Source organism: Salmo salar, chromosome 05, assembly GCF_965601325.2.
Source record: "Salmo salar chromosome 05, fSalSal1, whole genome shotgun sequence".
NCBI lineage: Eukaryota > Metazoa > Chordata > Actinopteri > Salmoniformes > Salmonidae > Salmo > Salmo salar.
Window position 1 is genome coordinate 62,690,601 of NC_138295.1, and position 15,599 is coordinate 62,706,199.

General features: G+C 44.4%; 3 protein-coding genes and 1 non-coding gene across 5 annotated transcripts in view; all 4 read right to left on the bottom strand.

The window, feature by feature from the left end:
- Positions 1-6: 6 nt before the first annotated feature.
- LOC100194668 (T-complex protein 1 subunit gamma) lies at positions 7-4,345 on the bottom strand. The gene is made up of 14 exons (XM_014201150.3): positions 4,197-4,345; positions 3,507-3,568; positions 3,331-3,381; positions 3,173-3,235; positions 2,965-3,061; positions 2,585-2,702; positions 2,269-2,455; positions 2,009-2,158; positions 1,764-1,896; positions 1,574-1,655; positions 1,291-1,471; positions 857-1,102; positions 639-770; positions 7-308 (listed from the first exon to the last, which is right to left on the bottom strand). The coding sequence occupies exons 1-14, from the start codon at positions 4,222-4,224 to the stop codon at positions 216-218; spliced, it is 1,623 nt and encodes a 540-aa protein (XP_014056625.1). The 5' UTR covers positions 4,225-4,345; the 3' UTR covers positions 7-215.
- LOC123743263 (small nucleolar RNA SNORA15) lies at positions 408-543 on the bottom strand. Its single transcript, XR_006770071.1, has one exon. It is a non-coding gene; the product is annotated as a small nucleolar RNA SNORA15 (small nucleolar RNA).
- A 749-nt stretch (positions 4,346-5,094) lies between the features above and the next one.
- On the bottom strand, positions 5,095-10,273 carry LOC106605461 (protein disulfide-isomerase A3-like; the record flags this gene model as incomplete). Its single annotated transcript, XM_082975357.1, has 12 exons — positions 5,095-6,888; positions 7,009-7,066; positions 7,169-7,248; positions 7,346-7,465; positions 7,549-7,657; positions 7,746-7,928; positions 8,473-8,706; positions 8,876-9,000; positions 9,122-9,225; positions 9,314-9,431; positions 9,722-9,800; positions 10,227-10,273. Coding segments are annotated over 12 exons (1,347 nt in total), but the record flags the coding sequence as incomplete, so codon positions are not given.
- Positions 10,274-12,252: 1,979 nt separating this feature from the next.
- The window catches only part of gon4lb (gon-4 like b), a 28,507-nt gene continuing 25,160 nt past the window's right edge, over positions 12,253-15,599 (bottom strand). For both annotated transcript variants that reach the window (XM_014201146.2, XM_014201145.2), the window contains exons 27-31: positions 15,452-15,562; positions 15,147-15,357; positions 13,236-13,560; positions 13,040-13,142; positions 12,253-12,924 (exon numbers count right to left, since the gene is read on the bottom strand). In XM_014201146.2, the coding sequence (XP_014056621.1) occupies positions 12,805-12,924; positions 13,040-13,142; positions 13,236-13,560; positions 15,147-15,357; positions 15,452-15,562 (870 nt within the window). In that variant the 3' untranslated portion in view covers positions 12,253-12,804. The remainder of the gene's footprint in view (positions 12,925-13,039; positions 13,143-13,235; positions 13,561-15,146; positions 15,358-15,451; positions 15,563-15,599) is intronic.

Here is a 15,599-nt window from a genome sequence, read left to right on the forward strand (position 1 = left end):
TCAGACCGTATTTGATTTGAATTTTATAGCAAATCAAACATACATGGCTACTGTGATGCTTCATTATCGACACACATACTTGGTTGAGAACAGACAATCCAGGCTAAACATTTCGTATTTTTGCAAAATAGCAAAGAGAACAGTAGGCTGTACTATGTGCACTAGCAGTCTGTTTGCCCACTGGTCTACCAACCGATTCCGTCCCTCCTTTATCTTCACTCTGCTCCCTGTCCTCCTCCAGCCTGGTCATCACCTTTCTTCTTCATTCCAGACACGATGTCATCAATGCGGAGCAGCAAGATGGCCGTCTGAAAGGCAAGAGATCAAAATTACATTAGTGGGGTTCACTGAAACCAGTGACTGTTTCAAATCATAAAATGAAAATAGACCAAATGTGCCCTGAGTTTCATTGTATTCACTATGATGTGAAGGAGATAAGGCACTGGGAAGCACTCATCCTTTCGAGTACTAGGAGTGAAAATGTTTTTGCATGGTGTCTGACTGCATTCACTACTGACAAAGTAAAACAGAATTCGTCCATGCCTTGTACAGTATGTTTTAAAAACAGTAAGTCTCAAGCATTTGCTGCATACACATTTGAGGTGAATCTCACTTTCAACAGAATTGGCCCCTCTTACCTCCACAGCAGTCTTGTAAGTCTGGGCCTTAACAGCCAGCGGCTCACAGATGCCAAGCTCCATCATGTCTGCCAAGGTGCCAGTCTCTCCGTTCACACCCCATGATGCACAGGCCTCCAGGGTGTGCTTGGCCTAAGGGGGGGGTGTAAGATAAAACTATTCAGCTATGCCTAACAAAATGACAAAGGTGCATATTTTAGAGTAGAAACCACATGTACCCTGAGAGAGGTGAGCACGCGGATGGTGGAGGCTCCACAGTTTTGGATGAGTGTACGGGGGATAACCTCCAGGGCCTGGGCCACGGCACGGTAGGGCCACTGCTCCACCCCGGTCAGGGTCTTGGAACGCTCCATCAGCCTCTTGGACACGGCCATCTCCACCGCCCCGCCTCCAGGGAGTAGAGATGGGTCCAATAGCACGTTACGACACACCTGCATTGCATCCTGCAAGTTACGCTCCACCTCCTGAGGGACAGAGAGAGACGCACATCATCAACACTGTTTGGTTCCACAATGAAGCATTGAGCATAACAGGATACCATGAGGATCAAATCATCCTGTCTGGTTACGGACTGCCTGAAAATGAGCCGCTTCTGCCATAACAGAGACGTCTTGCCATTTTCTTTGTGCATGAGGGGTAACTTGTCACGTACAGCCAGGATCTCTTTGCTGGCTCCTCTCAGCAGGATGGTGCAGGCTTTGGGGTCTTTGCACTCTGTGACGAAGGTGAAGTACTCGTCTCCAATCTTCTTGATCTCAAACAGGCCGGCGCCGGTTCCCACGTCCTCCTCACGCAGCTCATCAGTACGGCTGGCGATGCGAGCCCCACATGCCCTGAGAATATAATGATATCAGCGTTAATAGTAAATTAACAATTTAAAAGGATTAATAGTAAGCACATCTTCAGAATACTATACTGTGTGGAATGGACCTTACCTTGAAATGCGGTTGTTGTCAGTCTTTCTGACGCGGCGGATGGCTGTGATGTTGGCCTTCATCAGATAGTGCTGTGCCAGGTCTGGGGAGATGAGTGGAGAGATGAGTTTCTCTGGTCAGTGCAGGGGGAGCTTTGGTGGATTAAGAGCGGTTTCTAAAATTGTACATACAGATTTTGTATGTGAAGTACCTGAGATGCCCTTCTCGGTGAAGATGAGGTCTGGCTTGAGGCGGATGAGGTCTTCACAGATCGTCTGGATGTACTCTTCCTCCATCTGAAGGATCCTGGAAAAATCCTCCTCACGTGTGATCTCAATGTCAGTCTGCATAGGAACACATTTATTGGCTAGTACCTACTACTGTTATTTTTATACTGCATGTGTGTGCTGGTAATGCATTTGTGTGCATGACCCTGTGTACATGTGTTTTCAGTACCTGACTCTCGCCCTTCTTGTACTCCAGGGAGCAGTCCAGCAGGATGATGCGGGGGTTCTTGATCATTCTGCGCATGCGGGGGTGAGTGACGTCCTTGTTGACCATCACCCCTTTTAGCACACATGAGTCCTCAATGAAGCCACCAGGCACCTACAACCATAGCAAAACCACGAGGAATCAACCAACCTGGTGTCATTTTCCCAATGACCACACCTCTGTCATACTTATTGATGTCAATCTTGTAACTGCAAGACCTTTACCTTCTCCACTTTGGCGTACAGCTTAATGTTGATCTCCTTGCGTCCGTGCTCCTCCAACTCCACAGTGCGCACGGCGTCCAGGGCAATATTACACGCCATGGTAGACCAACGGCTCAAGGCCTTGGTGCAGATGGCGGAGTTGATGATCTTCAGCATCTGCGCCCTGTCATTCACGTCCACCGGGGTGCTGGGAGGGAACAGAGACAGTCGGTCAATAGAACGGAGTGTAAAAGTGTGTGAGGGAGGATTGTGTGTGTGTGTAAGTGAATGCAATCGAGTATTCATCAGTAAGTGTGTAAGTGTATGCAATCTATACCTAATGTCTTTGAGCATGTCGAGCATGTCGTCCAGGGCGTGTCTGTAGGCACTGATGATGACTGTAGGGTGCATCTGCTGCTCCAGGAACTGCTCTGCTACAGACAGCATCTCCCCGGCTAGAGACAGACAAAAGATTGAAAAAATATGTTAACCAAGAGCTGTTTTAAAATGTGCACACTTAATACGATGGCTTAGAGGACGATTGATTCTTACGCATCATCAACGTGGCCCTCTCGGAGTAGGAGTGCCACAACATCCAATCCTAAATAGCCTTAAGCTCAAAAGGGTACATTCACTGTGTTGAAGAGGTTGACTGGATCTCAGTCAATTCCATGTCAATGGAGTGAATTGAAATACTTCCACTACCAGGCCAATTACCAAGGATGATGACTGACGTGGTGCCGTCTCCCACCTCCTCATCCTGGGTGCGGCTGATCTCAATCATGGACTTGGCTGCCGGGTGCTGCACTTGGATCTGTGTTTGTTTACAGGACAGGTAACTTTAACAGACCTGAATTTGTTTACATTCACCAACTTCCAAAGCAGTGTACTGGTGCTCATGGGAAATGCAGTGCAGAAACCTCACCTCTCGGAGGATGGCGTTGCCATCGTTGGTCATAACAATGCCGCCCATGGGGTCTAGCAGCATCTGTTAATAGATGGGGAAAGGTTAAGACAGTTGTATTTTGGTGTCACTTTGGGATTTAAGTATCTAAGGGCCAGGAATTGTGTCTTGGTATAAACCTTCATCATGGCTCTTGGTCCCAGGCATGTTCTGATGACATCTGCTATTGCCTGTAAAAGTAGACTAAGTAAGGCTGCAGGAATTTCTCATGTTTCATTAGTGCAATTAAACGTCAGTCAGAAATAAAATTATTGGGTAATGGGAAGGGGAAGTCAGAGTGGTGTGTCATCTTTACCTTTGCTGCACTGATGTTCCCTTTCTGAACCTTGCGTCCAGACTCTCTTTTCATATTCTGGCCTTAAGAGAGAAGACCATTGAGGTGGCGACAGAGAGAGGGAGTCTCTTAACTAGGCAGGCCTATGTTCAAAATGACTGACCATGATGCTGCGGTTTGTACAGTATTTGGCAACTTGACGGACAACATGGTAGGCCAACAAGTGTGTAGTTATAAGTACATTTAATTTCTGAAATGACTTTTGCAAGATAGTCTGCACCATCGTTAGTTACCACTGCCCGAACCAGACACTGAGACCGAGACCAAGCCCAAAAACGGGGAGACACCAGGGAAATAGCTCACCTTAAAATGTAACTTAGCTAGTATGGCAGTTAGCAAATTATTATCCATTAAAATTACCCGAAGGGTTTGTTAACTACGTTAGATGCTGTGTATAACATTACCACATAGAACGCTAGCAGAACAGTATCCCTGTTTATTCCCCATATTTGATAAAAGTTTATAGCCGATTGTTCCGCTAACTACGCAGCATGACTGTCACAACTCGAGACATCACTGGCTAGCTAGGCCCGAACGCCGAGCATCACATCGCGTGAATGAAAAAGCTCACAATAGCAAGATATAAAATACACTTGAAACACTAATGTATTTAATTCATTGATAAATGTTGTAACTTTGTTTATCACTCACTCAACACGACGATTGGTCTTCCCATCATTTTGGCAGCGTGCGTAGATCAACCGGCTACCAAGTTCTCAAACGCAGCACAGGAAAGGCTGATTTGTTTGTGGCTGGGCGGGTTGGGCAAAAAATAACCAATTAAGCACGAGGAAATTTTGATGAACAGCCGTACAACCCAATCTGCGTGACTACGAAAGAGAAAGTCGCCAGGGGGCGCTATCTTCAAGTTTATATTGTTTTCCTCGTGTGATTACCCTAGCAAATCAAATCCTATGTCGCAGTACATATATGGACATTCTATAGAAACCCAATAAATGACCAGCTCTGTGGTATCAATTATGTGCATGACGGAATAAAGCTACCTGTATCTTCAACCGTTTAGCTACATTTACTAGGCTTACCATTTGGTGCACTGAACGGAACTGTATTCCGTACAACCTTCATCACTGTTACACGCACAGGTAATGCATTTTGGAATATGTAGTCCAGACAGAAACAAGCCCATTCTGTAACGTCTTTGTTATTCATCAAATAATACCCATGCATTGGACATTGCCCGACCTTGATGTTAATAACTCTCTTTTCATGTAAGAAACCTCAAATTATTTCAGTAGTTACACAAATGCAAATAAATGCTAAACGAGACGTAGCAGTCATGTTATGTAAAACAAATCTCAGAAGAGGGGCTAGCTGACGTAACTATACATTCTAGGAAAATAAATAATTCCAATAAATATCAGTGTGTAATTTCTGATAACAAATAAACAGATATCTCTAACAAAAATTACTAATATGTGGATTATGTGCTATATTGTGTATGTAACACGAAACAAAATAGTGATTGAGTGTATTTAAGTATGTAAAAATCAAATGGAGTTCAATTTGATAAATTCGGTACAATGAGGCATTTCAAACTTTCTTTTTTTATTTATTTTATTTAACTAGGCAAGTCAGTTAAGAAGAAATTCTTATTTACAATGACAGCCTACCGGGAAACAGTGGGTTAACTGCCTTGTTCAGGGGCAGAACTCTGGAGATTGAATCCAGCAACCTTTCGGTTACTGGCCCAACTAGGTTGCCTCTCCTCAAGAAGAGCATTTATGGAAGTTGCACAAAAGTGTGCAAATGTCAAAAAGTTAGACATACCCAGATGAGATGCTTGGCATAAAAGTCAAACTGAAATCTAAGCCTGTCCATAGTGCTTCAGTAGTCTTCACCCAAAAATGGATAAGTGTCTGCTAAGACACAGAGTTTCCCAAACTCAGTCCTGGGCCCCCTGGGTGCACATAGTTTTTTCCCCGTAGCACTACACAGCTGATTCAAATAACCAACTCATCATCAAGCTTTGACTATTTTAAACAACTGTGTAGTGCTAGGGGAAAAAACTACATGTTCACACAGGGGGGCCCCAGGACCGAGTTTGGGAAACCACATGCTAAATGTCCAAAATGTAATGTCAAATGTATTTTGTTGTTTAAATCTTTTTGTATCAGATATTTTGTAATTTTTTGTATTTGTACCCCCTTTTCTCCCTCATCGCTGCAACTCCCTGAAGGTCGAGTCATGTATCCTCCCAAACATAACCCACCAACCTCGCTTCTTAACACCCGCCCACTTAACCCAGAAGCCAGCTGCACCAACGTGTCGGAGGAAACACCGTTGGAAACACGGGAGGAAACACAACTGACAACAGAGGTCAGCCTGCAGGCACCCGGCCAGCCACAAGGAGTCACAAGGAGTCACTAGAGCATGATGAGCCAAACCCTCCCCTTACTCGGACAATGCTGGGACAATTGTGCACTGCCCTATGGGACTCCCGATAACAGCCAGTTGTGATACAGCCCAGGATCAATCCCGGGTCTGTAGTGACGCCTCAGTGCCTTAGACCGCTGCACCACTCGGGAGGCCCCTCTATCAGACATTTTATTCCATTTTTATCTATTTGCTTAGCAGATGTAACAGTATAGCTTCCATCCCTCTCCTCGCCCCAACCTGGGCTCGAACCAGGGACCCTCTGCGCACATCAACAACTGACACCCCACGAAGCACCGTTACCCATCGCACCACAAAAGCCAAGGGCCTTGCAACGCAAGGGGAACAACTACTTAAGGTCGCAGAGCGAGTGACGTCACCGATTGAAACGCTATTAGCGCGCACCACCGCTAACTAACTAGCCATTTCACATCGGTTACACAGACACTTTTTTCTTTGTACCCATAAGCAACTTTGCAAAAACTTTATCTAGTCTGCCTGAGGTACCTTAGAGTCAAGGACGCTACACTAGTATGCCTTTCTTTGGAATATTAATAGCAACCACCAAGTCACCAGTTTAACTGCAAAACCAATCTGCACGTGTTGCCTATTACTGTACTTGCAGATGCTCCATCCTCTCACATTGAGAACATTACTCTTTTGAAGCCCCATGAAAAACTGCTGATTGTTTAATTTAGAAGTCCTCTATGTTATGAGTATTCAGTGTTGCTGGTAAGGCACAGAAACCCAAAGGAGATCTTCTGGTCGGAAACTGTGTATTGCAATGGATGGCTCCTTTTTCCCCCTTATAGTTCATGTCTTCTGCTTCTTCGCCAGTCCACCCACTCATCCCTTGTTTTCACAAGTCTTCTCTGGCAGTGCCCAGGACAAGGGGATGTGTGGTCTCCTCCTTCAGATAGTTGAGGAAATCATTCACCTCACTGCCACCCTATTGACAGATACGGATGGTTAAAACCGTGAAGGAATGTATCAGAATATTGATTACAGAGCATTAAGTGTTATTTAATCCATGTCCTTTGGAAGAGGAAAACTGGTGTTGTAACCTAACCGAGTATTTCCGAGGTTGGTCCTTCTGTCCTGTTGGGACGAAGAAAATAGTGGGGAAACTGGGAAGAAGGACAACAACAGATGAGATTAAAATAGCAGATTACAGGGTAGTGACTTGAAATAGACAAAATCAAACTACATAAGAAGAAGTAGAGGCTCACTCCTGGACATCGTAGGTTGGAGGAACGTCGTTAGCAGTGGCATCCATCTTTGCTATAACAATGTTGGCGTCGGCGGACAACTGTAATCAAGAAAAATTGAATTCAAAATAATGAGCGTCAATGATGGTTTGCAACTTTCAAAACCAGGTAAGCAACACTTGCAGACGTGAACCTCACCTGTTCCCCAAGCTCTGTGTATTTGGGCTCCAGGCTTTTGCACCAGGGTGCATAAAACTCCAACAGCATGTCCTTGGAAGGGTTGTTCACTATCTCCTCAAAGTTGTCTGCCACCACCACCTACAGAGGCAAAAGGGTTTTGTTTAAATGCCTTCCTACCACCTTTGAAAGCGGCAAACGTTTGCTGGTTCTATTCCGCACACCTTGACTGGTCCGTCGGTGTTTTCGGGGGCAGCCTCTGACTTGACCCGTCTCTTCAGTTTACCAGCAAAGTAGTCCTCCAATAACCTCCCCAGGGATTTCCCGTCCCGTCTGCAACGGACGGACAGATTAGCAGTGTGACAGCTGGCCAGACTGCATAAGGAAGGGTCTGTGATGGTCATGTGTTTTAGTAAATCACGTGAACTCCTCCTGCATGCTGTACTTGTGGCCCTTCCTGTTCCTGATGGTGATGAGAGGTAGCTCTCCCCCATCGGACGGCCCCAGGCCAAACGCCTCCTCCAGCTCATCGTGGAACTCTGCCCTGTTGGCCACAGCGTAGCTCAGCCCCTGAGACTGGAACTGAGTGGCCACTTTCATCACCCTAGGGAGAGAGAAGGGGTAGTGAAAGTGATGGAGAAAAAGAGAGAGGTGGGTATCAGGTAAGAGCAGTTTCTTTCCCCATGCTGTGGCCCTCACCAGCTGGCCATCAGGTTTATAGGGACTAAGTGACTTTGCACCATGCCATCATCATTCTGTAAAAACTAAAACCGTGCTATACTGCAAATTGTAACACACACACACACACACACACACACACACACACACACACACACACACACACACACACACACACACACACACACACACACACACACACACACACACACACACACACACACACACACACACACACACACACACACACACACACGGTAGCATCCTTCCCTGTGCATATATTGATAAATTCCTACTGTAAATTGTATATCCTCACTGTAAATCAGCTTATACTGTAGAGTTCTATGCTTACTATATTTATATTATAAGTAGACTTTGTGCAAATTCCTCTGTCTGTATTCTGTGCATTGTCTATAGATGGCAGCACCATGTAATTGGAGAATAAAGGTGATTCTGAGAGCAGCTCTCACCTGTTCCTCCAGTAGTTGGTGCCCTTGATGTTGCGGAGGTAATCCACGTCGTAGTAGGCCACCAGCAAGTCCCGTCCCCTCATGTTCTCAGCAGTCAGATGGGGGCACAGCCCAAACACATTATCTCTGATGAATTGACGGAGAGAGGTGGTCGAGACAAACTCATCAGACTTGACCACGCGGTCCTCAAACTTGCTGTTGAGTCGTGGGGGCCGGAAGAGCACCACCGTTCTGGTTAAGAGAGACACAAGAGGAGAGTGACATCATCATAAAGTACTACTACTTGGCAATAATCTATGATGTAATATCTAACTAATGTGCCCTCATAGTCTAGTCACCAGAGGGCTGAAGGTTCAGAACCCAGGTGGGATTATATGCAAGGGGAGCTACAACACATACTGATTCCACGCCGTGTTTGAGGCCCAGGCTCAGGTCTGCAGTGTGGGCAAAGTGGTGGCTGTCTCTCATTGCACTAAACGCCTTCAGAAACTCAGCCATCTGAGAGCTGTCAGCACCTGAGAAAAAAACCTGACAGGAGGGAGAATATAAGTCACTCATATAGTTCACAAAAAATATACATGCAATTGTTTTATTTCAACAGACTAAAGGATCTATACTTTGCTGTGATTGATAAAGTGAACTCACCAACCACACTGGCTTCAAAATTGTTGATGAATGCATCCAGGTCTCTCTCATTGTGCAGAGGAATGGAACTGGGACCTGCCTGTTTTTTCATGAAGCTCACAATGCCATCTATGGGAACATTGGACAACATTAGATGAGTCATACTCTAAAACACATAAGACACAAACCAGAACAGCAATGATTTTAAAGTAGCCACCTGCACTCCTGGGTCCATCATAAGCAGCAAAGTCCTCTCCATTGTGGAAGATTTTGAGTGTGGGGTACCCATTGACCCCAAAACGTCCACACGTCTCAGAGTTCACTGTGCAGTCTACCTGGGGAAAATGACAGAAACCATTTATCAATTTAGCAAGACTGTTTAATAGCAGTGCATTCAGAGTGGTGGTATACAGAAGCAGCCCTGATAATTAAAGCTACTGTGGGAACTGATCTCAATTCACTAATAAAGATAAAACAGAAGCGACAGAGCTATCATGGACACTTGACCCCCATATTGTAAAGCAATGCCCATCCTGTGGAACAAAACTGGATTGTAACTAATCTGGATGCAAGGAAATACAATGCATCCTCTGGGGTATCTGTGTGGACAAACTAGTATACTCACTTTAGCTAAAGACACTGTCCCTTTTAGTTTTGTTGCTGCAGTTTCATATTCTGGGGCTAGTTGCTGGCAGTGACCACACCTGATAGAGAGATGAAGGGAGGCGCCATACAAAGAAAAGGAAGAGAATGATAAAATGTCACAAATGCTAGAGGCAAGTGTGACAACTGAGATATCAGGTGACTTAGAAGTGTCAAAGAGAGACCTAGACTAGTCATAATCCACTACTCAAATATGTCAGCGCAGAATGCACAAAAAAATTACGTAACACTGTTAGTTTGAATTGAGCAGACACATTGAGTCAATATAGCGATCTAGAGTAAGACAGTTTTATCGGCTAACGTTAACTGCACAGTTATAAATGTAAATAGTTAATCTATCTACAGCATTGTGCGGTATAATCGATATTAAAATCAGGAATGAATTTATATTTACTAAACATGTTTAGATGGCTGTCGTTCGTGCATGCTAATGAATTAGCTACAACGCTAGCTATAACATTGCTTACCAAGGCGCGAAGAACTCTACCAGCACAGTCTCGTACTCTGCTACCGTTTAAACGAAATCAGAATCCCCGAGCTCGAGCACGTCGCTGGCGGCTACAAAGACGTTCTGCTGAGCCAACGCAAAAAGCAAGAACAGGCGAAATGGACCCAAGGTACCCATCTCAGCAGAATTCATTTCTCCCAATAGCAAAATAGTGTAGCTGATATCCTCAGCTTTTCACTACCTCTCACTGCTCTCCATTCAAGTTCACTGCCAGGTGGGCGTGAGCAGGGGCGAAAATCTGATATCAACTTTGGAGGGGACAATTACATGACATTTTCTCAAGAGCAATTCCCAAGGGGGACACCAAAAGTAGTGCTGTAACACATAGCCTACATTGTAATATGGTAAATGTATATTGAAGAACCAAAGAAATAAGGTGTTTGCCGTACTCCTAACTACCGGTACCCAAAACTACACAACAGCAATACCATTGCCTTTAACAAATCTTAGTTCAGTCACCAGTTTAAGTTGAGAGTGGGGGTATCCATGGCATTTTCCAATTATGTTCCTATTTTACAAGTAAAAAAAATTGAGAACCTTTCATAATGTTGCCAAACAAAGACTCAACAAACTTACCTGAGACTCCCTGTCTCTGCCAGTCTGTCCCTGCATATCTGTCCCCAACTCTGCTGTCTGTGTGCCATCTGTTGCCTGCTCTGCCTAATGACATCATTGTGAAACATTTCCATTAGAATTTAATTTCTTTCTTATGAACATTTTATCAACTAGTCTTTGAGATATTAGGCTACTAGGGTTCTTACTATGCGTTTTGGTATACTGAAAAATACTCTGATAATTTGTAAGTCGCTCTGGATAAGAGCGTCTGCTAAATGACTAAAATGAAATGTAATGTCCATCTTTTTATTTTTCTGCCATTTTTCTACCTGGCTGGCTGGCTACACACACACACACACACACACAGTGTGTAGGTTATTTACAGTAGGAGATGGGCTTCTATCATTCTATTTGGGCTTCGATCTAAAAGGTAGCTAGCAAATGTGAAACGGATTGCAGTGACAAGAGTTGACAGCTGTATGAGTTCACCATTTACACAACATATGCTGCAACCTTTTGTAATTTTAATAGTTTGTTTCATATTGGCTGGCTTCCAACAATAGCTGAATTTGCAAAGCTAGCGAGCACCAATTCCGTTTCAGTGGTGTTTGCTATAATCTTTGCTACCTGGGTTAAATAAAGGTGAAATAAAATAAATAAAAGTTCCCTTGCGACAATTTAGCTTTTGCAACGAGACCATTAAATATATTTAAGACAATGGTAGAAGAGAGTGTAGTTCTGTTCAGTTTGGACTTCAGTTTAACGCTAACCTTATCACAGGGACTTTGAAGCACTAATTTACATCATCTGCATGCTGATCTTGGAATAAATTGACGATAGCAAAGATTCCATCTTTGACGACACCACATAAATGGAATAGGTACTAGCTAGCTTAATAGTTCATATTTGCGCGCTAGCTCTGCAAATTCAGCTAGTGTGTGTGTGTGTGTGTGTGTGAACCCTGCCAACATAAAACAAAACATTGCTATGGCGCGATTGACTGGATGAACCTCACGTCAGTTACGTGCATTGAGTGCCTTTCAGACAGTAGACACGACCCCTCAGTTACCTTGCCAACTAAGGAACTGGCAGTGGATCAAACCATTGTGAGGCAAAGGGTGGGGGGGGGGGTCGCAATCTTTTGAAACTTAAAAACGAGCTATTAAGTGTCTATAATCAGCGCAATTGCTTTCATTGCGTATTATTAATATTATTTAAATTACATAGTTATGTTTACAGTGATATATTGGGGGGACAAATCATATTTTTCCCAGGATGGGGGGGGGGGGGGGGGGGGTCGTGTCCCCCCCGGGATTTCCGCCCCTGGGGTGAGTGTAGTAGAGCCATTACCAAGAACATCTGTAGATGTCTAGTGGGGCGCCTCTTATAACATCTCAGTCATCAACGAAAGGAATTCATCAAAAAAGGCAAACAGATAAATTACATTTATTTTGTATAAAATATATAACTCTTGTACAGGTAGTATTACCGTGCAAAATTCCCATATTGTGCCATACATGCACAACTCAGGGAATTGAAAAAAGTATTAAAAAAAAAACATGTACATTATTGGACTAAACACCAATTGTCTATTTATAGTATTTATACAACTTTTGCCACACTAAGAGACTATGTTCCCTCGTCCCTCAGTTGTGCATTTGAGTGATAACTTTTAGACAAAGGGTGTATTTCTTTCAATAAATTAGTGATGTACAGTTACAGTGTTCACTGTCAAAATTGGTTATGGTAAAATTGAAAAGCTGCCATCTTTCGAGCTGCTGGTGTTGCTTCAGCTCAGTGAAGGCTCGGATGATTCTGATAGGAGTTTGTTAAAAGCGTTCATATGCCCTCAATGTTGCTTCCAGATTTCACCAGCCTTGAACTGGTTAGTATGAATATACTGCAGTCAAGTATCTTCTCTGCTCCTCTCCTTTGAAGTGTCTGAACTTAGTTCTGTCCTTTTTGGGTTGGTTCTGTCAAGTTCAGTCCTGCTCCTCATCTGTGACTGTCTGCTGTTCAGTGGTCACAGCTTCGTCCTCCAAGTTGACCTGGCGGGCAGCAGTGTGGAACAGGCGCATCAAGTCCCGAAACCGCCGAGACACCTGGACAAGAGAGATAGGAGTCAGTGGACGAGGGTTCATTTCACAAGCCAAGACTTCTCAACAAGTGCATTCCTGTTGGATTTGTTATAGTTTGGTTACAAAAAACAACCTTCACCTCATTGAGTGTCTTATTGCCAAGTTGGGTGGAAATTGCCTGGAAAGTACTCTGATTGGCACCTTGCTGCTGACAGGTGGTTAGAATGACACGGTCAGCCTCCCTGTAACCCAGAGAGGACTATCACTCTTTAACAAAAACTTTTTAAAACATTAAACAAAGACCAAACAAACATTTTCAGGCTCGTCTCTCTCACCTTGTCCAGAGTATGACCTTCTCCCCACTGGCAGTGAGGGAGATGTTTTTGGCACACACCGGGGGATCGGAAGAGGGGCTGGGACAAGGCTGCAGGGGGGTCAGGGGGTTCTCCATCTCCCCGCTAAAGGCTGTTGTGGGGCCTTCAGACACCCCCAAGCTTTCTCCATCCCCCTTACTCCTCTTTGGCGAGGGGCTGTGTTCTCTCTCCCCATCCTTCCACTCTCCCTCATCCTCCTCCTCATCATCCTCATCATCATCCTTCTCCTCAGTGAGGGGGAGTGAGCCTTCCTCAGGACCATCCCATGAAGGGGCTCCTTGCTTTCCTGAAAAGCATAATGGTTGTTTATCTGCAACGTGTGAAAGAGTTTAAAGGGGGGCTGAACTTCCTGATTTGACTAGTTTTTTTGGCTCATTCAGAAATGCAGCAGCCATGACTGAAGCCAAACGAGAGTCGTCTAACCGGCCTTCACCACCACAGACCACGTGTATGGCGTTGTGTGGGCGAGCGGTTTGCTGATGTCAACGTTGTGAACAGAGTGCTCCACGGTGGCTGTGGTTTATGGTATTGGCAGGCATAAGCTACGGACAACGATTGCATTTTATCGATGGCAATTTGAATGCACAGAGATACCGTGACGAGATCCTGAGGCCCATTGTCGTGTCATTCATCCGCCCCAATCACCTCATGTTTCAGAATGATAATGCACAGGCCCATGTTGTAAGGATCTGTACACAATTCCTGGCAGCTGAAAATGTCCCAGTTCTTCCATGTCCTGCATACTCACCAGACATGTCACCCATTGAGCATATTTGGGATGCTCTGGATCGACGTGTACAACAGCGTGTTCAGTTGCCACCAATATCCAGCCATTTCACACAGCCATTGAAGAGTGGGACAACATTCCACAGGCCACAATCAACAGCCTGATCAACTCTATGTGAAGGAGATGTGTGGCGCTGCATGAGGCAAATGGTGGTCACACCAAATACTGACTGGTTTTCTTATCCACGCACATACTTTTTTTTAAGGTATCTGTGACCACCAGATGCATATCTGTATTCCCAGTCATGTGAAATCCATAGATTAGGGCCTAATGAATTTATTTCAATTGACTGATTTCCTTATATGAACTGTAACTCAGTAAAATCTTTGAAATTGTTGCATGTTGCGTTTATATTTTGGTTCAGTATAGATAACTTGACCAGGTCTTGAAGTCGTCTAGGCTAGATAGTGCTAGCCTACTTATTTCGCGACCGTGGCAAAATTGGTTTGACATTGAATAGCCTCTCTGGAGCTAGTTAGGGACAGTCAATGAATTACACAATGGAAATGGGACAATTATCTTTTAGTTGTCTCATTAAATGCTTCCAATATTTGCATATGCAATTCTAAAATGTATAGTTGGTTTGAGGAATAAGTCATAGAAATTTGGCAGCATTGACAAACATTTTGTCGGTGTACATTGTCATTTACTGATGGTCCCCAACTAGCCCCATAGGGATATTGAAAGTCAAACCAAATTGAGCATAGGCATTAAAATCAGGTCGCATGCACCTGCGCTCCGAATTGATGATTACTTGGGTGCTGACAGCTGTGGGCAGGATTGACATAAACCCAAAAGGAAAACAGTACCCTTCATTCCGTGACATACCATTTTTTCCTATCATCTCGCAAATCTCAGTTTTGGACAAGACTGACTTTATGACTCTTATCGATGCCACAATGCCGTTTTCAAAATGAGAAATAGCTTTTTAGGGGCAGTCGCACATTAAAGTTTTGCATTCTATAGGACAACATACAATGTATTTTCAGCCATATTACTTATGTAGATCGGTTTTACTTTAGTTGCTTTTGACCAAATAATGACAACAACCTTAATTCATACAGCATAGGTAGTGCAACTCTTACCAGGATGTGGACTGTTGGCCCCACTGTCGACTTCATCTTTAACTTCAGCGTCCACCTCTTGCTCTTCCTCCCTCTCTTCCTCTTTCTCGTCTTCCCTCTCTTCCTCCCTCTCCTCCCCGCCTGTCTCAGTGTGGAGGTTGGCTGTGGGGCTGGTTGCTGTGGGGTACAAGGGGTCAAGGCTCTTCATCGCCCTGGGGATGCCATCGGAAGCCTGAGCGAAGACCGCATGTCACATTCTGTCATCTCCATAACTCGTTTTATTCACAGACAGTTTAGAACAACAAAACACTAGACTACGAGGCTACCTTGTTGCCATGGCAGCGAGAGCATCCTTTCCTCTTGTGTCTGCGAAGCTTGGCATCATGGCTGGCACCATGACAGAGGCAGAAGCAGTCCTTTTCTGGCCAATCACACTCCTGTGAAGAAAGATAACCAGCCAAATCAGAATCATAA

Coding starts and splice junctions, on each gene's coding strand:
- LOC100194668 (XM_014201150.3), bottom strand. CDS start 4,224: ATGATGGGAAGACCAATCGTCGTGTTGA. Junction 3,236..3,330: donor GACCAAGAGCCATGATGAAG/GTTTATACCAAG, acceptor ATCTATTAACAG/ATGCTGCTAGACCCCATGGG. Junction 309..638: donor CTTACAAGACTGCTGTGGAG/GTAAGAGGGGCC, acceptor CTTGCCTTTCAG/ACGGCCATCTTGCTGCTCCG.